This window comes from Rana temporaria, chromosome 3, assembly GCF_905171775.1.
Source record: "Rana temporaria chromosome 3, aRanTem1.1, whole genome shotgun sequence".
Lineage (NCBI taxonomy): Eukaryota > Metazoa > Chordata > Amphibia > Anura > Ranidae > Rana > Rana temporaria.
The window spans coordinates 99951661-99979365 of record NC_053491.1 but is presented as its reverse complement, the minus strand read 5'-3'; the positions used below and the strand labels follow the sequence as shown (position 1 = coordinate 99979365).

General features: G+C 45.8%; 1 protein-coding gene across 1 annotated transcript in view; it reads left to right on the top strand.

Moving 5' to 3' along the window:
* The window catches only part of ACSBG1 (acyl-CoA synthetase bubblegum family member 1), a 96322-nt gene that overhangs the window by 28888 nt on the left and 39729 nt on the right, over positions 1-27705 (top strand). The window contains exon 6 of the mRNA XM_040343089.1: positions 24357-24477. Within this exon, the coding sequence (XP_040199023.1) occupies positions 24357-24477 (121 nt within the window). The remainder of the gene's footprint in view (positions 1-24356; positions 24478-27705) is intronic.

Genomic DNA, 27705 nt, shown 5'->3' with positions numbered 1-27705 from the left:
AGTGTCACATTGAGAATTTCGGATTTTGGGGTGCCGAAATGTTTAAATTCAGACAAAATAGAGGATGTTGAAACAAGTGGGTTAGTAACATAAAGCAATAGATCGTCGGCGAACAAGGCTAATTTTATTTCCATTTGATTTATCTGTATGCCAGTAATGGAAAGATTCTCTCTAATTGCTATTGCTAAGTGCTCCATTACCAGGACATAGAGTAGAGGTGAAAGTGGGCATCCTTGTCGAGTACCATTTTGTATAGTAAAACTTGTTGTTAATGATCCATTAATCCTTATCTTAGCCTCAGGTTTAGTGTATAGTGCCATAATCTTATGAAGTAGATTTGGACCTAAGCCTATTTGCATCAATGTTTTAGAAAAGGCCATCCAATACGATCAAAGGCCTTCTCTGCATCAACTAAAAGGAGACATATTGGTATTTTGGCTGTTTGGGCGTAGTTCATTAGTAAAAAAGTTGTTATAGTATTATCACTGGCTTCTCTACCTTTTACAAAACCCGTCTGGTCTGAATGTACCAGATGTGTAATTTAGCAAGGATTTTTAAGTCTATCACAATTAGCGAGATCGGACGATAACTAGAGCATAGTGTTAAGTCCTTTTCCGGTTTCGGAATCAGAGTGATATGGGCTTCTAATGTCCGAGTTGGGAATTGGTTCCTGGAGGAAATAGAATACTTGGAGCAAAAATGGAGCTAGATATTCCTTATAAGTTTTTATAAAATTTTGGAGTGAATCCATCTGGGCCTGGACTCTTTCCTGATGGAATATCGGCAATCACATCCAGTAATTCCTCTAGTTGGAAGGGACAATCTAAAGATTCTCTTTTATCGTCATCTAATAATGGGATAGCAGTTTCCTGTACATATTCTTCAATTTGTTGGTTGGCTCCATCAACACCTTTCAAAGATGGTGATGGAGCCAAATTATAGAGGCCTGAAAAATAATCTCTAAAAGTTTGTTGAAGAGATTGTGGGTCTGATGTAATTTCTCCAGATGACTTTTTTTATACTAGGTATAAAGGTCTGGGGAGAACGGGGATGTATTGTTCATGCTAAAAGTCTCCCACATTTATCCCCCGATCTATATCTTTCCAAAACTCTTTTCTGTTGGTATGAGTTATGGGATGTTTCAAAGAGCTGCAAAAGAGATGTCCTTGTAGATGAAATATCAGCTAATATTTCTGTACTATGACTAGTTTTATGTAAAGTTTCTAAAGATTGAAGCTTAGATAAAGTATTTTGAATAATTATGGATTTTTCTTTTTTAAGGCGTGAGCCATGTTGAATAAACAGACCCCGTAATACTGCCTTTAGGGCTTCCCATTTTAAGGGGAGTGCTGTTTCATCTTGGGCATGGTCAGAGATAAAGTTATTAATCCCTTCTATTATGGCAGGTTGGATCTGATATAAGTGCATCGTTCAAACGCCAAGACCAATTTGTTCCCTGGGTCTGTGGAGGATTTATTGTTAAAAATACCGGTGAATGATCAGACCAGGTGAATGAGCCTATTTCCATTAAGGCATCCCATTCTAGTACCCTTGGTCCTGTTAAGAAATAATCTAATCTAGTATATGATTTATGGGCTAATGAAAAATATGTATAATTGCGATCTTTAGGATATAGAATCCGCCATAGATCAAGTAGCCTATGTTCATAGAATTTCTTTTTGAGGGCCCTCAAACGAGAATATGAGATATTCGATCGTTGAGTAGAAGTATCTAGTGTAGGATCTAAAGCTAGATTAAGATCTCCTCCCACAATGGTAATTCCTTCTGCAAAATCTGCTAAAAGATTAAGGTAACGTGAGATTGTTGTTGTTTGATCACAATTTGGAATATAGAGATTTGCAATGGTAAAAATCTTATTCCATAACCGAAATTTAAGAAAAATATATCTATCGTTTGGGTCAGCTATATGATTCAGATACTGTATTGTATTGGTATATGTTTATGAAATGCTATAGAGACTCCTCTTGCTTTTGAACCTGGCAGAGAGCTATGGAACCATTGGGAGAAATGTTTACGCGGACTCGCAGGAACACCACCCGTACGGAAATGGGTCTTCCCAGGGTGGATTTTATACATATTTTTTGGGACTGTGTGGCTATACAGAGGTTTTGGCTAGAGGTTACTGAATGTATAAAGGAAGTTACTACTCTCTGTGTTAGACCAACTGTTACTTCGGCCTGGAAGTCACTTATTAATAAAGCCATTCCCTTCTATAAAATCTCATGTACTATTAGGGGAATGCCCAATAAATTTGACAAAGTGTGGGGTGGGTGGACAAATAGTGTATCTACAGTGTCTGACTAAGTTGGTATGCTATAATGGCTCCTGGTAGTTGCCATATTGTATTTATGTAGAGTTTGATATTGATATTTTGGCACTATGTATAGTGCTTCCCTTAATCTGGGGTGTGTACTTATGTACCTTTTACCAGGGTCTGTTGTTTATTCCTATAGACCTGTAGACTGTTATCAGAATTGGGAGTCATTTTATAAAACTTTAATTTTGGGCTAAAGATGTAGTGGAATTACTGTTATCCCACCTGTATATTAGACTTGGAGCTATACTGTTGTGATGAGGTCTTGTTTGCAATGTGTCACCTGGTTGTCAGGCTGTTCCTAAAAGGAGGGAGAGAAGGAAGAGGTAGGGAAGGAGGGAATTTGGACCAGAGAGGTTGCACTACGTTTCCCCAAAAACAGGGGTAGGAAGGTGGGGGGCTTCCCAGCACTTCACAGTTGGACCAGGCGTGAAGTGTGGTGGGAATGAGGTAGGTATTCCAACCAGGGCTGCCATATCAAGAGGAACTGATCGAGTTTGTCTTCAAAGACTGCAGTCAGCTTTTTATTCACAAATGTGCCCTGGAGTATTAACTTCCTAGAAATTAAGAGACATGCAAGCAATGATTTGTTTTGTAGCTATACAAATATGGGGTATAAACAATTCTTCTATTATCCATAAGCAGTGCAGGTCCACCAAATGTGGAGCATAACACCCTCTCCATGAGCGTGTTATGAAAACTGAAAACTAAACCATGAAAACTGATATTTCAGAACAGCCTGGTTGGAGCAATTTGAGGTGTGACATAATAATGGTGTATATTGGGTATGCCCAGGCCTCTTAAAATTTTAGGTTTACATAAAATATTTCTGCATACCTTGGCTGTGTAGGACCCCAAATGAAGTTCAAGACTTGAGCCTGTAGCGTGCACAAAACTTGGGATGGTACTTGGGTTGGCAAAACCCAGAACAGATAAAGTAATTTAGGTAAATATGTCTTTACAGCGTATATGTGGCTGGACCAAAAGAAAGATGTGTGGTCCCCTAACGATAATAGACCTTAAGGTGTTTAAGTAGAGGGGGAGTATTAAGCCTTGTACACACGACCGTTTTTCTCGGCAAAAACCAGCAAGAAAAAACCTGCTTTTTGCCGAGATTACCATTCGTGTGTACGAGGCATTGAGGTTTCTCGTCAGGAAATCTGGCCAGACTCTCGACGAGAAAAAAAGAGAACCTGCTCTCTTTTTTCTCATCGAGATTCTTGTCGGCCTGTTTCCAGACGAGAAACCCGAGAGTGTGTATACTTACCTGTCACTGTGGAAAGCCGTGAATGCTCAAAATGACTTTGACACATGCGCGGCAGCTTCCACGGCAAAGGTAGAGTGAAGCAAGATGGCGGCGATGGCACGAATGTGACGAGCACATGCTGGTCGTACGCGATGATGTCACCGCGTTCTATCCTTTCAAGAGAACCGCGGTTCTTTTGAAACGAGAGTCTGTACACTCGGGCGGCAAGAGCTTCTTGCCAAGAATCTCGTCAGGGAAAACGTTTTTTTCCTGACGAGATTCTTGCCCGTGTGTACAGCGACTGAGTCTGATATAGTGATAAGTGCCCTTAAAGTGTTTTTTACCCTAAGAAAAAAATAGATTCTGTTCCCTTAAAGCATGCAGAACAGCACAGTGCTTGTGCTGTGTCATTTGGTCCCCTGTATAACCTAAAATACCTCTCTGATCCTGCCTGCTTCTGTCCTCCACCTGTAAATTAACCACGGCTTCTGAGCCCTGACACAGTGGTCAGTTTACATGCCTCCGTCATCCGCAGCGCTGCTCTGTACTTCTCTGTCCTACTCTCCCCCTCCCTCCTTGCCTGTCAGCTCAAGACCCTGCCTGCCCCTCCCCTCCTGCTGCTATAAAAACTATTATATTTATCCCATCCCCTTTGTTAAATAACGATATGTGTTCCAGAGCTCATGTGACTGCTTGGCTCTCTCCTCCTTTCCTCCCAGGTTACGTCAGCGGGGGATTCTCGGCCCCTCACGCTGTAGCTGTCAGCCTGGCAGAGGAGAGAGATGAGGAGTCACATGAGCGCCGGGACGCACTGTGAAATAAGGTAGAAATCAGCATCTTTTTTATATAGCTCAGACACTGGGACACATATCGTTATTATTAACAGATGGGATGGGATGTATACATACTGTATATAGTGGCTTAACAACCACTTTAAGTACAATTCCTAAATATGGTGGGGGACCGAATCAATGAAAACTGAGCCTAAATAGACTGGAGGGAAAATTATAAAAGGGAAATGTTCATATCGATAGATCTGGACTGATTCACATGAAGGCCTGATAATCTGGTGAACTACGAGAGAAGCACCAAAATTTTGGAGAGTGAGACATACTGTATGTGATAGTGAGGTATAATAATATATCATCTGTGAAGGGAGAAGTTTTATGATGGACCCTGCAGCCTCTAGGCCCTTAATATCAGAATGTTGCCTGATACATACTGTCAATAGCTCAAGGGCCAGTATATAAGTGAAAGTGGGCAGCCTCGTTAAGTTCCACTGTGACTAAAATGATTGAGATTTGAATCCATGATATCTTTTTGAATCAGACTGGGAATCATTCACAGTTGTAACCCATTGTAAAAAAAAAAAATAGTACAAAACCTGATGTATGTGCAGGATAAGGTACCAAACTCTTTACACATGTCCAAAGATAGGAGCATCATGCTCATCATCCATCACATCATGGAGTGAATGCTTATGAGCAAAAAAGAGATTTTTAATACAGCTTACCTGTAAAATCTTTTTCTTGGAGTACATCACGGGACACAGAGCGGCATTCATTACTATATGGGTTATATGGAGTACCTTCAGGTGATGGACACTGGCAATCTCAAACAGGAAATGCCCCTCCCTATATAACCCCCTCCCATAGGAGGAGTACCTCAGTTTTGTAGCAAGCAGTATGCCTCCCAAAATGGTCCCCAAAAGAGGGGTGGGAGCTCTGTGTCCCGTGATGTACTCCAAGAAAAAGATTTTACAGGTAAGCTGTATTAAAAATCTCTTTTTCTTTATCGTTACATCACGGGACACAGAGCGGGATTCATTACTATATGGGATGTCCCAAAGCAATGCTTACAATGAGGGGAGGGAGAACATCTCCAAGACAAAAGGATTTAATTTAGAGATATACTCAAATCATAATAAATCCAACTTAGTTGAGAAAAATAATCTTAAATTTTAAATTTAACTCAAAAAAAGAGGAGCCCCCGGATCCGAGGGTCTCAAACTGCAGCCTGCAGCACTGCCTGCCCAAAGGCTGTATCAGTATTCCTTCTTACGTCCAACTGGTAGAATTTTGTAAACGTGTGGACAGAAGACCAGGTTGCCGCCTTGCAAACTTGAGCCATAGAGATCTGGTGGTGTGCTGCCCAGGAGGCGCCCATGGCCCTAGTAGAATGAGCCTTTAATGATACTGGAGGAGGCAACCCTTTCAAGCCGTAGGCCTGAGTGATTAATTGCTTAATCCACCTAGAGATGGTGGACTTTGCAGCTGCCTGCCCCTTCTTGGGCCCATCCGGTAAAATGAACAGCACATCCGTTTTCCGGATCTTCTTTGTAGCTTTAAGATAGGCCTTCATGGCCCTGACAATATCCAAGGTATGCAGCAACCCTTCCTTTCTGGAAGTAGGTTTAGGGAAGAAGGATGGTAATACCAAATCCTGGTTTAGATGAAAACTGGATATAACCTTCGGTAGGAAGGGAGGATGAGGGCGGAGAACGACCTTGTCCTTATGAAAAATAAGATATGGTTCCTTACAGGATAAGGCCGCCAGTTCCGAAACTCTTCTTGCGGAAACTATGGCGACCAAAAATACTAACTTCCTTGTCAGTAAAACCAAAGGAATTTCAGCCAACGGCTCAAACGGTTGTTTCTGTAAACTTGACAGAACAAGATTTAAATCCCACGGGCAAAGCGGGGATCTAACTGGAGGTTTAATACGTAAGACCCCTTGAAGGAAGGTCTTAACCAGCGAGTGGGTGGCCAGCGGCCACTGAAACCACACTGACAGAGCAGAAATCTGTCCTTTGATTGTGCTTAATGCCAATCCTTTATCCACTCCTAGCTGGAGAAAACTTAAAACTCTATCGATGGTGAACTTGCGAGGAAGCCATAGCTTGGACTCACACCAGCCTACATAGGCCTTCCAGACCCTGTGATAAATCACCCTAGAGACCGGTTTCCTGGCTCTGATTAGGGTAGAGATTACTTTCTGAGACAGACCTCTACCCCTGAGAATCAGGGATTCAGCTTCCAGGCCGTCAAATTTAGATGCCGTAAGGCAGGGTGGAGGATCGGACCTTGCGATAGAAGGTCTGGCCGTAGAGGAAGAGTCCAAGGGTCTCCCACTACCATCCTTAAGATTAGTGAGTACCATGCCCTTCTGGGCCATGCTGCAGCTACCAGGATAACTGGTATGTGCTCCACCCTGATCCTGCGCAGCAGGCGGGGTAGTAACTGGAGCGGGGGAAACGCATAAAGAAGTTTGAACTGATGCCAAGGGCAAACCAGCGCATCGGTTCCGCAGGCCATCGGATCCCTTGAGCGGGACATGAACCTGTCTAGCTTCTTGTTGAGTCTCGATGCCATGATATCCACGTCCGGCACTCCCCATCTTTGGCAGAGTGCTTGAAAGATTTGTGGATGCAGAGACCATTCCCCCGGCCATAGAGTCTGGCGGCTTAAGAAGTCCGCCTGAAAGTTGTCCACTCCTGGAATGAATATTGCCGATATGCAGGGCACATGAGCCTCTGCCCATAGGAGAATCAAGCTCACCTCTCTCTGAGCGGCTTGACTCCTGGTTCCCCCTTGGTGATTTATGTATGCCACGGCCGTGGCATTGTCTGATTGAATTCTCACCGGGAACCCCTGCAATTTTGACGTCCAAGCCCTGAGGGCTAGTCGAGCAGCTCTGAGCTCCAAGATGTTGATGGGCAACTGCTTCTCTGGCTTTGCCCAAGTACCTTGGCGAGTGCAACCATCCAAAATTGCTCCCCAGCCCATCAGGCTGGCGTCTGTGGTCACTATCTTCCAAGCCACTGGGCTGAAAGACTTCCCCTTCAGTAGATTCTGAGGGTCTAACCACCAACACAGACTTTGTCAGACTCTTGATGAGAGCGGCAACGGGATATCCAAGGCCTGTGGCCTTCTGCTCCATGCTGACAGGATGGCTGCCTGCAGGATGCGAGTGTGGCTCTGGGCGTATGGTACCGCCTTGAATGTGGCCACCATCTTGCCTAGTAACCTCATACATAGGCGAATAGTCGGTTCCTTCTTGTTTAGAACCAGTAGGATTAATTCCTTGATGGCTTTGACCTTCCTCAGAGGTAGAAACACTCTTTGTTGTTCTGTGTCTAATCTCATGCCGAGATATTCCAACTGCCTTGTGGGCAGGAAAGCTGACTTTTCTCGATTTAGGACCCAGCCGAACTTCTCGAGGTATTGGACCGTGAGGGCCACTGCTCGCTCCAAGTTGGGAGACGAGTGATCTATGACTAGGAGGTCGTCCAGGTATGCTAGGATCGTGACCCCTTGGATCCTTAGCTTGGCTAGGATTGGAGCTAGGACCTTCGTGAACACCCGGGGGGCCGTAGCCAACCCGAAGGGAAGCGCCACGAATTGAAACATGAAGGTAGGCATCCTTTATGTCTATGGACGCCATAAAGTCATCCTTTTGGAGTGTGGCAGCTGCTGACCGCACGGATTCCATCCGAAATGAGCGGACTTTTAGGTATGCATTTACCATCTTTAGGTCCAAAATTGGCCTGACATCTCCATTGGACTTTGGGATGATGAATAGGTTGGAGTAGAAACCCAGCCCCTGTTCCAGGACTGGTACCTCTACTATTACTTCCTGGGAAAGTAGATGATTTAATGCCGACATTAATGTGGCTCCCTTCTCCGGATCGTTTGGAATCCTCGACTCCTGGAAATGAGGAGGAGGAAACTTTAGGAAATCTAATTTGTAGCCCGTGGCCACGGAAGACCGTACCCACTCGTCGGGAATGCTGGCTTCCCGAACCTCTGAAAAGAGTCGCAGCCTTCCCCCCACCTTCGTGGGTGGGGGCGCCCCTTCATAAGGTCGACTTGGGGGCTGGTTTTGCTGGTTTGCGAAACCACTGCTTTCTGCCTCTAGCAGCCTGTCCTTGCGACTTGCTGTTGAAGCCGAAGTTTGCTTTCGCAGGAGGCCGTCGATACTGTTTGGCATTAGAGGGCCCCTGCCCAGGGGAGTACTGTCGTTTAAACGCAGGCCCCTGAAACTTCTTTTTAGTTGGCAAGAGAGTACTTTTGCCGTTTGAAATGGTCTGAATGTATTTATCTAGGTCTTCTCCGAAGAGTCGACCTCCATGGAAGGGGAACCCTCCAGGAGCTTCTTGCATGGGGGCTCGGCCTCCCAGCTCTTTAACCATAAGAGTCTTCTCATATGGATAAGGGATAACGATAAACGTGACGCTTGCTGGATAGAATCCCTAATTGCGTCTACCGTAAAACATATGGCCCTAGGGACATCCGAAAATTCTTCTGCCTGCTGGGCAGGAATAAGTTTAAGCATCTGCTTAATTTGATCCGATAATGCTTGAGCAACCCCAATCGCAGCCACAGCTGGCTGTACTACTGCCCCTGCAGTAGTGAAGGAGTTCTTAAGTAGTGCTTCCAAGCGTTTATCAACTGGATCCTTGAACACCTGTATGTTTTCTACAGGGCATGTTAACGATTTGTTAACACATGAGATGGCTGCGTCCACTGCAGGAGTAGCCCATTTCTTGGAAAATTTATCCTCCATAGGATATAGGGCAGAGAATCTTTTAGGTGGTAAGAAGATCTTATCTGGCTTGTTCCAGGGAACAAAACTCCCTCTAGTAGAGGATGGATCGGAAACACTGCATTGCTTTGAGGCGCCCTCAGTGAGCCCAAAGCTGAAACCGTCGATACCTGGAGATCTGGTACTGGCAAGTTGAATGCACTATGGACCAAGTCCGTTAAGGCTTGAATCCACCAGCTCTCCCCTTGGGAGACTGCTCCAGATTCCTCTGTATCCGGATCTTCGATCCCTGAACCCACTTGGTCCTTGTCCAAGAGGTCGTCCAATTCCCCTGAGGAAAGGACCTCCTCTTCTGAGGGTCCGCGCTCGGGCGACGGAGATCTAATCCGTTTACTGCCCCGCATAGCTGTGGCTATCATTTTTCCCATTCTTTTCTCCATCTCTTTTAAAGAGGTGAGTAATACCTCATCCGTGACTATCTTAGGGTTGGACTGACCCGCGCCAGCTCCAGCCCCAGATCCCGATGGTCCCAAGGCTCCTTCTGGGGAAAGCAGCGGCATAACTTTGTCCGAGACCTCAGACTCTCTGGGGGAATCCCCACCTCTTGTACCCTCTGACCCGGATGCCATGGTACAATACCGAGGTACACCTGCTAGCTTATTGGTACTTGGAACTATAAATAGTTAATTGCCCAAACACCTGTTTGGGGGATAAAAAATGCTTCCTCTCCCCTAGATTTTATTAGCGAGTTCATGACCCTTATTACCGACTGTGCTACTAAATACCCTTCATTAATTGTCATGGGTGACTTCAACCTTTGGTTTGAGGACCCTCTCGATCTATCAGCTCAAGAGATTTTAGCAGACATGGACAGCCTAGGCCTCCAACAGATAGTAAGGGAACATACACATGAAAAGGGGCATCTGCTTGATGCAGTATTCTCGGTAGTGGGAGAATCCACCGTTCCCACAATCAAGCAAGTGGTCTGGTCTGATCATTACCTAGTGCAATTTCAAATTCTTACCCTAAACACCACGGATAAACCAAAAGGAGCCCTTATGCAACCCTCCCTCCCGTACAGAAATTTGAAAAAAATCATACCTGATTTATTCCACAATACTTATTCGAACCTCGAATCCTACACAAACCCTCTTGAGAAAGACAGCTATGAGGCTTTACCTGACGACTTCGAGGAAAGCATCAAGCAGTTAAATGAGAAACTCAATGCTTTTGATGGTAAACTTAAGGCCACGCTGGACATAGTGGCACCCTTCACCCAATCGAACTTTAGGCCAAAAATTTACAAATCCAATCGTTGGTACACCCCCAAATTAGCCACCTTCAAAAATAACTGCCGGAAGCTAGAAAGGAAATGGCAAAAAAACAAAACTAAGGCTAATAAAATCCTCTATAGAATACAGGCCCGTGCTTACTTCCAGTTAGTAAGGAAGCATAAGAGAATAGCCCTAGCATCCCGCATCGAATTAGCGGCCAATAGCCAAGCGGAACTATTTAAAATCAGTAAGGAGCTGTTTAATCCACCACTGGCCTCCCAACAAATTGTCCATTCTCAAGCTCTATGTGACAATCTACTTGAGGCCTTTGTCAAAAAAGTTTGTGACATCCAAGCTGGCCTAGGTCCCCCAGTCCTTGTTCCCTCAGCAAACCTCACTATTAAGATCGACCGGCCCAATCCCATCATTCCCTTTTGCTCCTTTCAGCCAGTAACGAAATCTCAGCTCTTCAGCTCCATTAAACATCTAAAACCCTCTTATTATGCCGATGACACGTGCCCAGCATGGTTGCTTAAGGATAACATCAACACAGTCATCGATGAGATTCTGATCATGGTTAACCTCTCTTTGACAACTGGAGAGTTTCCAGATAACTGGAAACATGCCCTGGTCACACCAATTTTGAAAAAAAGCACGCTGGATGCCAAAGTTATGTCCAACTACCGCCCCATTTCAGGACTATGCTTTCTGGCTAAGCTGGTGGAACATGAGGCTCTTATGCAACTTCAAGCACATTGTGAATTACAAAATCTCTTTCACGATGCTCAATCGGGGTTTAGGCCCAAAAGAGGGATCGAGCTATCCATCCTGGCCACTAGAGAAAGGCTGCTGGAGTCGAGAGACGCGGGGGGGTCGGCGGCCTTGGTACTGCTTGACCTCTCCGCGGCTTTCGATACTGTCAGCCACAAGATCCTCCTGGCTCGGCTGCAGGACGAGTTCTATATTACAGGCCTACCCCTTACTTGGATACGCAATTTCCTGACAGGCAGAACATTCCAAGTAATATTGGGCTCATTTAGGTCAGCGAGGGTGCCTCTTCTCTGCGGGGTCCCTCAGGGCTCGGCAATTTCACCGTGGCTGTTTAATTGCTATGTGAGGCCCGTGGTAGATATCATCTCTTCATGGGGATTGGCCACTCAGGTATACGCTGATGACATACAAATTGTGGCCAGTGATGCTCTTAACCCCACGGCAGCCCACCTTCTTTCCTGTTGCCTCTCATCTATCCAGACATGGATGAAGGACAATCGTTTGGCCCTGAACGTATCCAAAACTGAGGTACTTATTACAGGTCCAACACAAAGTTTAAACCTGCTTGCAGAGTGGCCCGTATCAATGGGCCCGTGCCCCACTCCATCCAGCCAAGTAAGAAACCTGGGTGTCATATTTGACAATAAACTTTCATGGAAACTGTACCAAGAATGCTCTTTACTATCTTCGGATGCTGCGACGGGTAAAACATCTGCTCTCCCAAACACACAGAAATACACTAGTACAGGCCTTAGTCATGTCACGCCTTGACTTTTGCAATGTGGTATACCTTGGACTCCCTATTAAATGGCTCTCCAAGCTGCAGCTGGTGCAGAACCAGGCAGCTAGGTTGATTACGGGGACCTCAAGATGGGACCATATATCACCCGTTCTCAGACTACTTCATTGGCTCCCATGCGCAAGGAGGATCGAATTCAAGGCTTTGTGTGTTATGTTCAGGGCCTTCAAACAACATGGCCCACTGTTCATTAATAACATGGCCATACATTACCACCCCCCCAGGGCACTGAGATCGGCCGATCAGGACTTTGCTGTCATCCCTCTAGTAAGGTTGATTTCGTTCGGTGGCCGATCCTTCAGAGCCAGAGCCGCCTCGCTTTGGAACCTTCTCCCGTTGCCTTTGAGGAAGTCCACTGTTCTTATTACCTTCAGAAAGGCTCTGAAAACCTTCCTCTTTGGGGCAAGTTTAATTGACCACGCCTATTAAACTGACCTGGCCCCTCCTCCCCTCACCCTATGTCCCCCTCACTCCAAACCCCCTTGCTACCGTTTGTTTTTATTGTTGATATTTTATATGGTTTCTCTTTCTTTTATGTACACGAGCCATCAGTTCGTCTACGAAGTCTTTTTTCTTTTTTCTCTTGGATTGCTTTTTGGTCCAGAATAGACCAGCGGACCTCCTTCCAGCGCTTAGACACACCCTTCAGGGTGTATGTGGCGCTGTAAAGAAATATTAAAATCAATCAATCAATCAATCAATCTAGATGACTTTTTTTTTTTTTTCGTTTTTTGTTTCAAATCCAGGAAAGAAAAAGCATTCTGTCCCCCTGAGTAGTATTGCAAAGAAAAACTATGAGATGGAAAAGAAACAGCCTATTTCTAGGCTTGAAAACAGTCTTCTGAAGACTGCAATATCCTTTCTGGCCACTGTGTGTCCTCGGCGCCCCGTGCTGCCTTTCTGGTCTTTTCCTCCTCAGTTCCAATGTTAGAATGAGCTGTTGGAACGAAAAAGGAAGGGCCGCCCCTTCCTTAAGCCACTGACCCGCCCTTCCCCCCTCAGCTAAACGGCGCGAATTGCGCCTATAACACGGGGACGCGCGCGCGCGCCCGCCGACAGGGGGGGGGGGGTTGGGGGGAAGGGAGCCTCTCTGCTCCATCCTGGAACCATGAGGAGGTCAGCGTTTTGCCTGCTTTGCAGGCTCTGAGGAGGAAGACTGATGGAGCATCGCCTGGAGGCTTGCAGGTAAGCACAGCTCTCTGACACACACATACACATTATATCACACAGGCCCCACTCAATGCTTTTCCAACACTACAAGGGAGGTCACTTCTTATGGGGAATAATACACATAGAGCCATCCTATCATTAAGATATGTGACTAGTTTGCCAGATGCAGCGCATAACTTTAGGCATGTCCCCTGTGACCCCCCAGAAAAAACCTGCTAAGAACCAAGTTCCGCAAGTTTTCCCCTCACTTACCTGCTCCATGCCGCAGGACTTTGCCAAGCAAGAGGCCCAATCTTCCCCCATCTCCGTGGGGATGTCTAGACCTTCAGACCCTGGGTTCCTATGAAGGATCCACTGTCCTGGGCCCATATAGCACCCTGGCAACAGAAACATTAGGCCCCCAAAGGTTTCTAAGTTCTGGGCCCAGGGTCCAGCTCTCTAAAAAGAAAAGCATTATGGGCTATACCCCAAGGGTTTGGGGTCCGGTTACTGACCACTTTAGCGCTGAGGCCTTTGGACAGAACCGGTTAGCTCACCTAATCCCAAGGATGCGGAGGCAAGCTAAACCATGACCAACACCTAAGACACTGGCGTAAAAACTGAGGTACTCCTCCTATGGGAGGGGGTTATATAGGGAGGGGCATTTCCTGTTTGAGATTGCCAGTGTCCATCACCTGAAGGTACTCCATATAACCCATATAGTAATGAATGCCGCTCTGTGTCCCGTGATGTAACGATAAAGAAATGAATGAGAGGTGTTGGGGAGCAAAGCTTACTTGTTTTTTATGGATCAAAATTGTTAAGGCTCCATGCACACTAGATGCTCAAAAATAAAAAAATAAAAATGCTAGATAAAAAGCAATTATAGTGCTTATATCTACAATTTTTTGTAATTTTTTTGAGTGTTTAGAAGCTGAAAGGTTTTTGTTAAGGAGTCGGCGGCACATATTACCCCTACTCATTCACCCAAAAAAACAGTTTAGTGTATATAATCAAATGTCCCCCTGTGTAGATCAAAGCGTCATTTAAAGTGAACACCGGCTGCTGACCCAAAAAAATAGCAGACAAAGGTTCCCATCGAATGACAACTCCGCTGCCTGTTGTCCCTGACAGCCTCTGTCAGGGCGTGGAACTCCTCACCCAGGCCTGCTGTGGTGGCCTGCAGATAAGCCAGGCAGGTGACCACAGCTAAGGAATTGCAGCCCAACTCCTCCACAGCTTCCTTCATGGAGGCCATGTTTTGGGCCATGTGGTCCATACTCTGGGCAAACTCACCCAGATGGCGGGTCTGGCGGGCCTGGTCCCTCCTGAGGTGGTCAGGGATAACATCTGACACCCCCTTGTCTTCCTAGCCACCTTCCTGGGTCCTGAAGTGGCTTGGGGCCTGGGAGAAGGGGAGACCCTTGGGGGGGGAGCCCTGTTGGGGGAGGAGCGGGAGGGGCTACCCCTGATGGAGAGCTGACTAGTGCCAGCCACAGGTGAAGACTCCTCCAAATGGAGCCTCACCTCATTCCCACTCATCACTTCCTCCTCCTCAACCACCTCCTGAGGAGAGGTGCGGCCACTCCCTTCCACAGAGGACTCCTGGCTAGCCTGATGTCCGGGGGATGATGTGGACTGGCCAGATGGCCCAGAACCCTCCTGCACTTCTGTGGATGACACAATACATTCACATGTTGGAGCATCCACACACTTGTCACATGTTCCCTTCCACCCCCACACATACTACACACCAGGTAGAAAATAAAACACACTTACCTGTCCTCAAGGCATCCGCAATGGAGTCAAAGCCCTCCACTTGATGCCTGTGGAGGCACTGGGCAACCACCTGCTCCTCAGCAGTGAGCGTCTCAGTAGTTGCTGGTCCCCCTCCAGTGCCCCTGGCATGAGTGGTCATCCTGGCCAGCTTACCTTTCACCAGGCGACGCAGATCGTTAATTTTTTTCAAAATGTCATTGGGGCTCCTGCCCTCACTCCCCAAAGCATTAACATCATCAGCAATCTGCGCCAGGATCTCCCTCTTCTTGGCCTGGGTGGTATTGGCACTCTCTTCCCCATGGAGATACCTATCATACTGGGCCATGGCCCTGATAATGACCGCGTTCTCCTGTGGGGAAAAATTAAGCTTACACCTCTTTCATGCTGCTGGAGCAGACATGGCTCAAACACAATCAGATGCACAGAAAAGAACAAAAGTACCTTGCTTCAGGGGGGGGAAACAAGAGGATGTACTTTTGCACTGGACGGGCGCATGTCTGGGCGTATTTATGCCCTGGGCGTATGTCACTAATTACGCCGGGCCTAGTTCGTATCTCACTGATTACGCCGGGCCTAGTTCTGAGCATGCGCAGAGAGGCGCTGAACACAGTCAGCGTCACGGCGCATGCGCCGTCCGTTCGGCCCTTCATTTGCATGGGGTCACGGCTCATTTCAATGGAACACGCCCACTTCCTTCCTACTTTCAATTACGCCTCGGAATTTACGTTGCGCCGGCGCAACGTCGGGCGTAAATACTCTGAGGATACGTTACTTGCCTCTCTAAGTTGAGCCGGTGTAGTGGAAATGAGATGCGCTACGCCGGCCTATATATGCGCCGATGTACGTGGATCTGCCCCACTGTCTTTTTTTGTTTATGGTGCAAAAAAAAAAAATCGCAGAGGTGATTAAAGTGGAGGTTCACCCAAAAAACAAGTATATAACATTACATTCAGTATACCTTAAACATGTACAGTATGCCGTTTTTTTTGGGGGGGTGTACATACGGTATTATTGGTATTTTCCTCCCGGGTACTCGCTCCCGCGGGAGTGGGCGTTACTGTGCAGTGCCGCAATGTCATCTGGGACTTAGCCCATATGATTGACGTGCCTGAGAAAAACTCCCCCCGGCGGATAAGGTGCGTCACGACTTTCCAAAAGTAGCCGAACCGAGAGTTGGCTCTATACGGCGCCTGCGCAGTCAGCTCTACACGGCTCCTAGTCGGTGCGCAGGAGCCATATAGAGCCGACTCGCGGTTCAGCTACTTTCGGAAAGTCGTGACGCGCCTTATCCGCCAGTGGGAGTTTTTCTCAGGCACGTCAATCACATGGGCAAAGTCCCAGATGACATTGTGGCACTGCACAGGAACGCCCAGTCCCGCGGGAGCAAGTACCCGGAAGCCAGGAGGAAAATACCGATAATACCGTATGTACACCCCTAGAAAAAAAAAAACAACGGCATACTGTACATGTTTGAGGTATACTGAATGTAATGTTATATACTTGTTTTTTGGGTGAACCTCCGCTTTAAATACCACCAAAAGAAAGCTTGTGGGAAAAAAAGGACATACATTTTATTTGGGTACAGCGTCAGTTAAAGTTACGCAGTGACGTATCGCAAAAAATGGCCTGGTCATGAAGGGGGTAAAACCTTCCGGGCTGAAAGGGTTAAGGCTACATTCACATGGCTGTAAACATTTTACTGATCATATAGGCAAGTTTTTTTATTTTTTTTTGGAAAAAAAGTTGCTGCATAAATTATCAGTAAAACATTTGCTTTTACAATCCTTTTGCTGCCAGAGCCAGAGCCGTTTTTGCTATTTTATCCACACATGTTTTCATGCATGGGCACCCCCAATGCCTGCATTGTTTTTTAAAAGCCCCCTATAGGTCATCATTTTATGCCCTGTACACACAATCGGCCCATCTGATGAAAACGGTCTGATGGACCGTTTTCATTTGTCAACTGATGAAGCTGACTGATGGTCAGTCGTGCCTACACACCATCAGTTAAAAAAACGATTGTGTCAGAACGCGGTGACATAAAACACAACGACGTACTGAAAAAAACGAAGTTCAATGCTTCAAAGCATGCGTCGACTTGATTCTGAGCATGCGTGGATTTTTAACCGATGGACGTGCCTACTAACGATCGTTTTTTTTCTATTGGTTAGGTATCCATCGGTTAAATTTAAAACAAGATTGCTTTTTTTTAACCTATGGATAAATAACCGATGGGGCCCACACACGATCAGTTTGGTCCGTTTGGTCCGATGACGGTCCACCAGACCATTCTCATCGGTTTGACCGATCGTGTGTACGCGGCATTAGTGTTATGGAGGAGGTCTGGTGCTAGAAATATTGCTCTCACTCTACCGTGCGTAGAGATATGTAACGTGTATCGCAATCTATGTTTTCATTCATCGTGCCCCTGATACATATATGGGGGGTGGGGGGGGGCTACAATTTTTGGGGGGGGGGGTAATTTTATGAGCTAAATAAAAGGTCGCTGGGTTTTTGGTGTGCATTTTTTCAGGATCACACGGTGAAATGTACATCACTGGAGGAAGATTGGAACAATTTATGTGGCATTTGAGCACATATGGAATGTGAATACATGGGCTGGTTGTTCACACACAGCAGTATTAGCACTTTGGGAGCAAAATTTGCACTACATTTAGCATGTTTTATGTCGAGTAGAGTTTTATTTATCAATTTATTTAATATTGGGAGTTTTATCTGTTTATTACACTTTTAAGTAGCAGTATTCTTACAATTTAAAGCTGAACTACACTGTATCTGAGCACCACAAACCAAAAATGCTATTTAATACATTTTTAATATTCAAAGTAAGCTCACCCATCCATCCATGTCTCCGTGCTTTATTTTTTTGAGGCATCACTTTGAAAAACACCCCCAGCACTTCTGGCTGTGGCCATCTTGAGTAAAGACAGATGATTCATGTATTTTACTTCCTAGAATCCATCTGGTGCAGATCCACAAAGATCTGCCCCGGTGCATCGTATCTGAGATACGCCACGCCGCCGTACCTTACCTGGCTTTGGTTTGAATCCATAAAGATTTTGCGCCGTAAGTTACGGCGTCGTAGTGTATCTCAAGCGGCGTAACGGCGCAGAATTCAAATTGGGTGGGTAGGGGGCGTGTTTCATTTAAATGAAGCGCGTCCCCGCGCCAAACGAACTGCGCATGCGCCGTCCCTAAATTTCTCGCCGTGCATTGCGCTAAATGACGTCGCAAGGACGTCATTGGTTTTGACCTAGACGTAAATTACGTCCATCCCGATTCACGAACGGCTTACGCAAAAAAAATAAAAAATTAAAATTATACGCGGGAACGACTGCCATACTTAACATTGAGTACGCCACGAAATAGCAGCTTTAACTATACGCCGAAAAAAGCCGACTAGAGACGACGTAAAGGAATGCGCCGGCCGCTCGTGGATCGTCGGAAATAGCTAATTTGCATACTCAACGCGGAAAACAAAGGGAACGCCACCCAGCGGACGCCGAAGAATTGCATCTTGGATCCGAAGGCATACGAAGACTTGCGCCTGTCGGATCTAACCCAGATGCCGTCGTATCTTGTTTTGAGGATTCAAAACAACAATACGACGCAGGAAATTTGAAAGTACGCCGGCGTATCAGTAGATACGCCGGCGTACTCTCTCTGTGGATCTGCCCCATCTGTCTTTTTAGCTGAGGCGTGCAGGCAGGAGAGTGTGCTTAGCTGGAAAAAACACTCCTCCCCTCATAAAGACTCCTTGGAGGTATAACACCATGCCTAGGCATGAAAATCAGTAACTGTAGAAATATAAAAAAAAAACTTAAATATGTTATACTTTCCTATCCATTTACTAATGCTAGCAGCATAAAGATAACAAATAGTCATTGTTGATTGAGAGAGTTCTGCTTTAATTTCATTTCTTAAATATTATATTGTGAGTTTTGTTTATTACACTTTTCATTAGCACCGGTCTCACACTTTTGTTGCTGTGACCCAAAGGAGTACTGCACTCTGCCTTTGTTGTCTAACATGCAACAAACTTTATCATAAGCAGATTATGTATAATGTCAAGGGAAACTTTAGTGAGAAAATAAGGAGACAGCCACTCTCCTTCTAAAAATGTTAGTCACCCGGCTCTCATGGTGAATCAATGGCCTCTGGACTTTTGAGTCCAGTAACTGAGTCACTGATCTATAACAAATATGAATTTTAAAGGCATGGCATTTATGGAATGTTGTCTGTCTTGTTATCAGGACTATAGATAGAGTTTACAGTATGCTGCCCTAGAGACAAAACAGAGAAATCCGAAAAACAACAAATAAGTAGAAAAAGAAAAAACAAAAAAATGTTTGTGTGCGTTTCTTGATTATTTATTTTGCTGTGTATTTTTTTTTTCTCCAGTACTAGTCATTGTACGCTTATCATTGAACATAACTTTCTGTTCTGCTATATATTCTATGTCAATATTCTACACCAGGCATGTCCAAAGTCAGGCCCGGGGGCCAAATGCGGCCCCCATGTGGATTTAATATGGCCCCCCTGGGGATTTGGATATATATATTGTTTGTGGCCCCCAGGGGCCACAAAAGATATATACTGTATTAATTGGCGCTGCCTTGGAGGGGACAGGGAGGGGGCAGGACGAGCGCCGTCAGATTACATGAAGAGAATCTCCTGTTTACTCAGCAGCGTCTCTATTGGAAGTCCCGTCTCCTGGGATGCCATTGGACTACTGTTCTGTCTATCATAGGAGGCAGGACTTTGTATTAAAGAGACCACAGGGTAAAAAAGGCATTCTCCTGTTTGTAATCTGTTGGCACTCGTCTCGCCCCCTCCCTCTGCTCTCCGAGGCTGCAGATGGGCATCGTTCAGGCTGCACTGATGGCAATGGTAAGGCTGCATTTATGGCACATGTGAGGCTGCATTTATGGCACATGTGAGGCTGCATTGGTTGCAATGGTGAGGTTGCAATGGTAAGGCTGCATTGGTTGCAATGGTAAGGCTGCATTCATGGCAATTGTAAGGCTGCATTCATGGCAATGGTGAGGCTGCATTCATGGCAATGGTAAGCCTGTACATGTTATACACCGATAAATACGGTATATCCAAATAACACGCCCAAGCTCATCCTTAGTCCTAAGCAGCGCTCTGGGATTCGCTGGGGCCACAAATAAAATATATACAGTATATCCAAATAACACGCCCAAGCTCATCCCTTCACCACACACAGCCACAAAGGCAAGAGAATTCTTGTTGGGCAGTGTATTAGTTCTCAAACGAACTCACTTAGGCAGAATTTTAATGGTTCAAAGAATGTCAGGCAAAATAGTCGGCCCTCACGCATGTTCACTTAATCAAATCTGGCCCTCTTTGAAAAAAGTTTGGACACCCCTGTTCTACACGGTTTATAGTTGGCAGCCATGCCTTTGTACTGCATACTTGTTTCAGGAAATAGGGGCAGGTTTGTTTCTATAGAACTAGCATTTGGTATACGAGTTAGCACTCCACAAAATACCAGGGCATACCTATTAACTTCTACCTATCCCATTAACAGGGTCTTTATCCTTGGGGGATGTGAAGGAATGGCTGATCATGTGAGCACTGTAATTGGCTGTCACAATGGTTACATGATTGGGAACCAGTCCTGCCAGCTCCTAGAGATGGGCCCTGATTTTTGAGTTGAAACATAAGTTCAACTCGAACATCAGGTGTTAGTTTGTTTGTAGAACAAACCGAAAAATGGGGCACCCGAGGGAAGTTCGCCTGCCGCGATGCGACCCATATTGCACTGCAGGGCCGCAGTGCATTGAAGGCTGCTGATTGGCCAAAGCATGTACCTTACCTGTATGCTTTGGCCAACCACAGTGCAATGTGCTGTGAGAGCCATGATTGGCCAAAGGCAGGGTGCCTTTGGCCAATCATGGGTCAGGGGCTAAATCCACAGCCCACACTATATAAGACTGCTTACACGGCAGCTGTGTACAGTGTTTATGAATGGAGATTAGGCAGGTTAGTTAGTGGATTGAGCGTGCAGTCAGTGTAGTGTATATAATCGCAGTGTAGAATATATAATACAGTGCAGTCAGTGTAGTGTATATAATACAGTGCAGTGTATATACTACAGTGTATTGACATGGCTAGGGAAACCCTATGACATAATTGAGAAAAAAATGGCATTATCCATATTAGGTCCTTAGGGTCTGGTATTGATTTAAAGGGGAACTTATGCCAAAATTAAAATTGACATGAGGCCCCCCCCCAAATCCATACCAGATCCTTATTCGAGAAAGCAGCCTGGCAGGTCAGGAAAGGGGGAGGTGAGCGAGCGCCCCCCCCTCCTGAAACCATACCAGGCCGCTAGCCCTCAACATGTGGAGGGTGCTTTGAGAGCTCTGGAATGAATTTGGGGGGGGGGGGCACGCCAATTTTTCTTTATTTTGCCGTGGTCCTGGTATGGACTGGTGAGGGGGACAGCACGCTGTTTTTTTTTTACATCTATATTGCCAGGGGCTGGCAATACATTACAGCTGCAAGCAAGTTTACATGACATTTTTTGCTGTTCTATACATTGTACAGATGCCCCGCGTTACAGGCAAGCGCTAAGGTGACCCCCAGGCACTATATTTAATGGAATATTTCATTTTTATTGTTTCACTTTAGGCATCCTTGAAATCACGCTCCATTAAAAACGATTGTTTTCAAAAAATTTATTTCACTGATACATGTCCCCTAGGGTAGTACCCGGGTCTCCATAAACTTTTTTTGACAATAACTTGCAAATAAGCCTTTAAAATTAGGACTTTTGATTTGCCATGTTTTTGTCCCATAGACTTTGATAGGGTCCGCATGTTTGTAGAACTTTTTGCCTGTTTGAGGTGTTCTGGTGCGAACCAAAGCGGGGGGTGTTCGGCCCATCCCTACTGGCTCCCGATCATTGTCATAAACCGGGCACTGTCTTTGACAGCTTGTTCACTGTGCTGTGAGAATGCAGTGAGTATTCTTATTAATATTATTATTATACAGGATTTATATAGCGCCAACAGTTTGCGCAGTGCTTTACAATATAAAGGGAGAAAGTACAGTTACAATAAAATACAAGAGGGTTAAGAGATCCCTGCTCGTAAGAGCTTACAATCTAATAGTAACTACATTCTCAGTGCAAAAACCGCAGTCTTCTATGCATATGCATACCTCCCACCCGTCCCGGATTTGCCGGGACCATCCCAGCATTTGATGTCAGTCCCGGAGTCCCGACGAGTCCTGGAGCGGAGCCAAGTGCAGGAACAAGCTCAGGCACTTAGCACCAGAGACTTGCCCAGCAGGAGCGCACTATCGCGGGTACAACTTTTATCTTCCCGCAGCTTGTGGGGTCCCATTGGCACATCACGGTGGTGGAATGCCCCTGTACTTGAGTCCCGATGATTGGTGTGTGCAGTGAAGTGTTGAGTCCCCTGGTCTCAATAGAGACACGTCTCGCTGTGTGCACAGACAGGTGGCAGCAGTCAGTGTGTGATCAGCACAGAGGAGGCCAGTGCTGGAGCCAGGACATCCCATTACATGTACACACAGTCAGCACCCTGTAAGTCATGCTATTTCCTGTATGTGTGCAGGCTAGGTACTACACACCGAGATCCGACTCCCCATCTCTTCTTATATACTCATACATACTGTATTGTATCAGAAATGAACTCTTATGAAAGCCTGCTCAGTGATTTTGGGGTGGGAGGTGGTTATGTAAGCAAGGGGGCACTAAGGGAGAGGGGAGAGCTTGTGCTAGAAGGGGGGGTTGGATATGCCCCCCAAAGTGTCCCTCGCATTAATATCCTCTTCACCACCCCAAATCAAAAATGTTGGCAGAGGAGGCAATTGTGTTGCCTACCCCAGGCACCCTGCAATAGATGAGTGGAAATTGCCCCAGGTGCCCAAGCTAGTGCCCCCCTGAAATTCAGTGGAACATTTTCCGTCTCTTGGCTCCAGGACTCAGGGCTGATTCACACCATGAACCACACAGGAACATGCTGTACGTTCCTGTGCAATTCATATGCAATCCAGGTGCATATGCAATCCATTTGAATGAGCTGAAATTGCACCAGACTGCACCAAAAGTAGTACACGCACTACTTTAAAAAATGCACAGCAGTTTGGTCACATGGGATTACTGTACCATGCAATCCGTTGCAGACAAACTCACTACATTGTGACTTACGTTTGGGGTTTTAAATTAACATTGAAAACCATTGCAGATTGCAAATGCAGTGCGTTTTGAATGCGGTGTAGAAAACTAGCATGGAAGGTGGGTTTTCCACAGCTTGTGCTGGCATGGGGAATTTGGGGGAAAGAGGATTTGTCCTGGAGAGGATGGGGGAAGAATTTGACTCAGGATGGGGGGGCAGGGAAGAGTTGAGCTGGAAGGGGGGATTCGAGGGAGAAGATCTGTGCTAGTAGTAGGGAGAGGATTTTTGCTGGGAGGGATATTTGGAAGGATTTGTCCTGGAGGGTTTTTCAGGGGGGAAAGAAGTGTTTGTTTGGGGATGGAGGGGTGGGCTGGCTTTGTGCTAGAAGTGGGGGAAGATTTGTGCTGAGAGGGGATTTGGGGGTGGTGTATGTGTGCTGGGAGGGGAAATTTGGGGGGTGAAGAAGAACTTTGTTAGAAAGGGAGATTAGGGGGTGATGATTTGTGCTAGAATTAGAGAAAGGATTTATGCTGGGAGGAGGAGGATTTTTTCTGGGAGATGACATTTGGGGGGATTTGTTGTGCTGGGAAGGGGGATTGGAGAATTTGTGCTGGGGGATTTGGAGAAGGGGAACTGGGGCTCGAGGATTTGGGCTGTGAGGAGGAACTTTATGTTGGGAGGGTGGATTTGCATTGGAGGATTTTTTATGGGAGAGGAGAGAGGGTTTGTACTGGGGGGGGGGGGTGAGCATGCAAATTAGTGTTGGAATTTTTTTTTTGTTTGGAGGGTAATGTGGGGGATAGTATGGCTTGCGGAGGCGGGGGAATTTTGCCCTCTCTTTACCCCTACACCCCTGACTCCTGTACTATTTTTGTTTTGTACTCCTGACTCAATATGTAGTACACACTCCTGTTCCCTGCTTTCTGTGCATTACTTACTCCTGTTCCCTGCATTCTGTGAATTGCATACTCATGTTACCTGCATTCTGTGCATTACTTACTCCTGTTCCCTGCATTCTGTGCAGTATGTACTCCTGGACCATGCTCTCGGTGTGTCATGTATTTCTAAACCCAGCACTGACTATGTCGTATGTTTGATTTCTTTCCTATAACACTGGTGAGCACAGTATTGTATAACTCTTCCCTGCCACATTTATCTTTTGGATTTATTGAACATTTTTATTTAAATGAAAATTTGTATGAAAATTTTCTGCCAACCAATGCTGCAGAAAAGTTTAAAATGTTATGTTTGCAAAAAACTTTAGGGGAATTGCGACCGGGATTTATGCGACCAATTCGCCTGAAGCATGCTTCTATGTTGCCAGTGACTGCAGAGCAAATATCATTGTGGTTGAAAATCAAAAACAGCTGGAGAAAATCTTGCAGGTAAACATCAGTTTTAATCTTCTCCTTGTACAGCAGATACTAGTACTGCCTTTATAAATGTGGAATAATCCAAACCCATCAATATTCTACATCAGTGGTCTCCAAACTGCGGCCCGAGGGCCGGATGCGGCCTTTTGCTTGCCTTTATCCGGCCCTTGAGGCACTATCCCTCCCACTGATACGAGACACTATTCTGCCATTTGACACCGACAATGGAGTACCATTTCTCCCACTGACACCACTAATGGGGTATTATTCCTCCCTATGATACCAACGATGGGGCACTATTCCTCCCCCTAATACCAGATGTTTAGTCCCACTGATGCCAGGAACATTTTCACCCCTGCTGGCCAAAGTCCGGCCCTCCAAGAGTCTGAAGGACAATAAACCGGCCCTTTGTTTAGAATGTTTGGAGACACCTGTTCTACATGTTGTGCTATTATTACCCGGGTATTTATGGGCATACAACGTATAAATTCACCATGAGCCAACAGAGTCTTCATCTTCAACTCTGTAACTTTAAAAGAAAGAAAATTAACTATTAAAATCAAAAAGGTGTATGTATTTTGTGAATGGTGGTGTGCTGATTGTGCTTAATATGGCAGATAGTACAGGAAGTTGCCAGCTCACAGGATTTCTGGCTAGATTTCTTGCATTTGTCAAACAGATATAACAAAATGCTTTCAATGGTAGTATATTTAACAGACCAAAGGGGAGCAATTGTATTGTTAGTGTAGCACCCTCTAGTGTGCTATTAGTGGCAGTGCAGGCAAATCTATGTTTTTGGCTCATGGAAAAATTAGTTTTTGAATTTGGGTCAAAAGTGTACTGCAGTTCAGGGCTTCACGACTCACACAGGCAGGTCTCTGGTGCCTTCACACAGTTCTGGAAGGTTGGAGAACTTTCTGGAAACTGGAGGGCGAAGGCAAGGAGGGTGTATCTGAATTCTTAAGGGAGTTTGGCCAATCCCCAGGCAATGGGCCTGACATGGTTGCCAAGCCAACCCTTAAATATGGATGATTTATGCTGGCTGGGAGTCAGGTGGAAGATGGAGTGCTGGTGAGACTGTTGGTGGCCCTTGAGGAGAAACCCTACCAAGGGGGGTCTGCCTCAGGCTTGGGCTGGCCTGGGAGGATTCTGGTAGCATCACATTTTGGAAGGAATCTTGCCTAGGAAGCAGCGAGAGCAAAGAGTACAGTGTGAGTACTTTGGCATGGCCAGGAACTTACAAATGGAAAGACTGTCACATATAGCAAGCCTTTTTGGAAGACAGTATTGGGCTTAAATCTTTCCTTTACCTTTGCTCTGGGAAATCTTCAGTAGCAGCCAGGTGGGCCAATGAAGAAGCAGCCAGGTAGGCTGGTAGTTTCTGAGGTCAGTGGAACTGTGATCAGTGTCTACAGTGGAGTTGGGGTCACTCCTGTATGCAACCTACAACTTTTGTATCACTTTCAAAAGGAACAGAAAATTGCCAGTCCTTAACTGCTTCAGCCCCGGACCATTTTAGTGGTCAAAGACCAGGCCACTTTTTGCGATTCGGCACTGGCCAATGAGGAGCATGTGACTCACTACCATAACTTTCATGGGACTGTGCTGGTGCTTGGCACCCAGCACTGTCACATAGGTGTGGGAAATTAGCCTTCAGCCCTGGGGAAGCTCCAAAGTGACTCTTCTCTATCGGCAGCTGCTCAAATAACCAGGGAAGAAAAAGGAATTTGAGTAGGTGCAGCTGGGGAAAAAGCTCTTATTAAAAGAAGTATGGCTTTCTAAAAAAAAAAAAAAATACGCACCATCTGTCCCCTGCTGGCTCTGTAGTAGAATTGAGCAATCAAACACCGCTGATCGCTCAGTTCTCCTCCTCCACTCTGAGCAGAGAGCCAAGACTGTCAGGCTCCAGCTCTCTGCTCTGCCTTCCAGCGCTCACTGGAGCACTGCACTGCTGAGTGGAGGGAGGGGCTGGATTAGCCTCTCAGCTGATTGCTGAGAGGCTGAGCCAGGTGTCAGTCCAGGGTTTTTAGAGCCTAGACGGGCTCTGTGACGTCAGTCGACAGCGGGCTTTAGCTGGGTCATCAGATTGCAGAACGAAACGGAATACCTGTGATCCCCAGGAGAATTATAGCTAAAAAAGCTTTGGCTATACTTCTCCTTTAACTTTTTTTTTCTTTTTTCCCTCATGGGCAAAGGTCATGTTTATTTTTAAAGGGATTGTAGAGTCAGAAGGTTTTTTATCTTAATGCATTCTATGCATTAAAGGGGTTGTAAAGGAAAAAACATTTTTTCATAATAAGCATCCTTTACCTGCAGACATTCCTCTTTTCACTTCCTCATTGTTTGTTTTTGCTCAGAAGTTGCTCTATTTCTTCTCTGTTCACTTCCTGCTTGTCTGATTTTACTGACCACCGTGACGGGAGGGTTTACTGTGGTGGTCAGTAACATGCTCACCCCCTCCTGGGAACTACATCTATGTGGCAGGATGCTCTCTACGTGTTAGAGACTTGAAGGAGGTGTGAATTACTGGGCGTGCCGCAATTCATACTGGGAAATGTAGTTCTTACATGAACGAGCGATGCAAACCAGGAAGTGAATGAGAGAACAGAAACTAGAATGCAGGAGGTGATATAGATGAAGAAATGTAATAGGTATTTACTCGTTTTTTAACAGAATCATTACACTATTCTGTCTGTCTACCTTGCAGACATAAATTTTAGTCAAATTTTTTTTCCCCTTTACAACTCCTTTAAGATAAAAAGATTTTTGTGTGCAACAGCCACCCTCGGCTCCCCTAATACTTAGCTGAGCCCTATCTTTGTCAAGCGATATCCACTAGTGTCTCGGCCATCCGAAACTCTCCCTCTTCATTGTCTGAGACACAGCAGCGGAACCATTTGGCTACTGATGTTGTCAACCAAAGTCAGTCAGCCAATCGGGAGAGAGAGGGGGCGGGACTGGGGTGTGGCTCTGTGTCTGAATGGACACAGGGAGCTGTAACTCAGCTAGGGTGCCCCCCATAGCAAGCTGCTTGCTGTGGGGGAACTTGACAGGAGGGAGGGGCCACAAGCACAGAAGAGGGACCCTAGAATGGGAGGATGCGGGCTGCTCTGTGCAAAACCAACTGCACAGAGCAGGTAAGTATAACATGTTTTTTATAGAAAAAAAACAAGACTTTACAATCACTTTAAGTTATCAAAGACAGACGTCAACACAGATTAACACCTGGTTTAGTGTGAA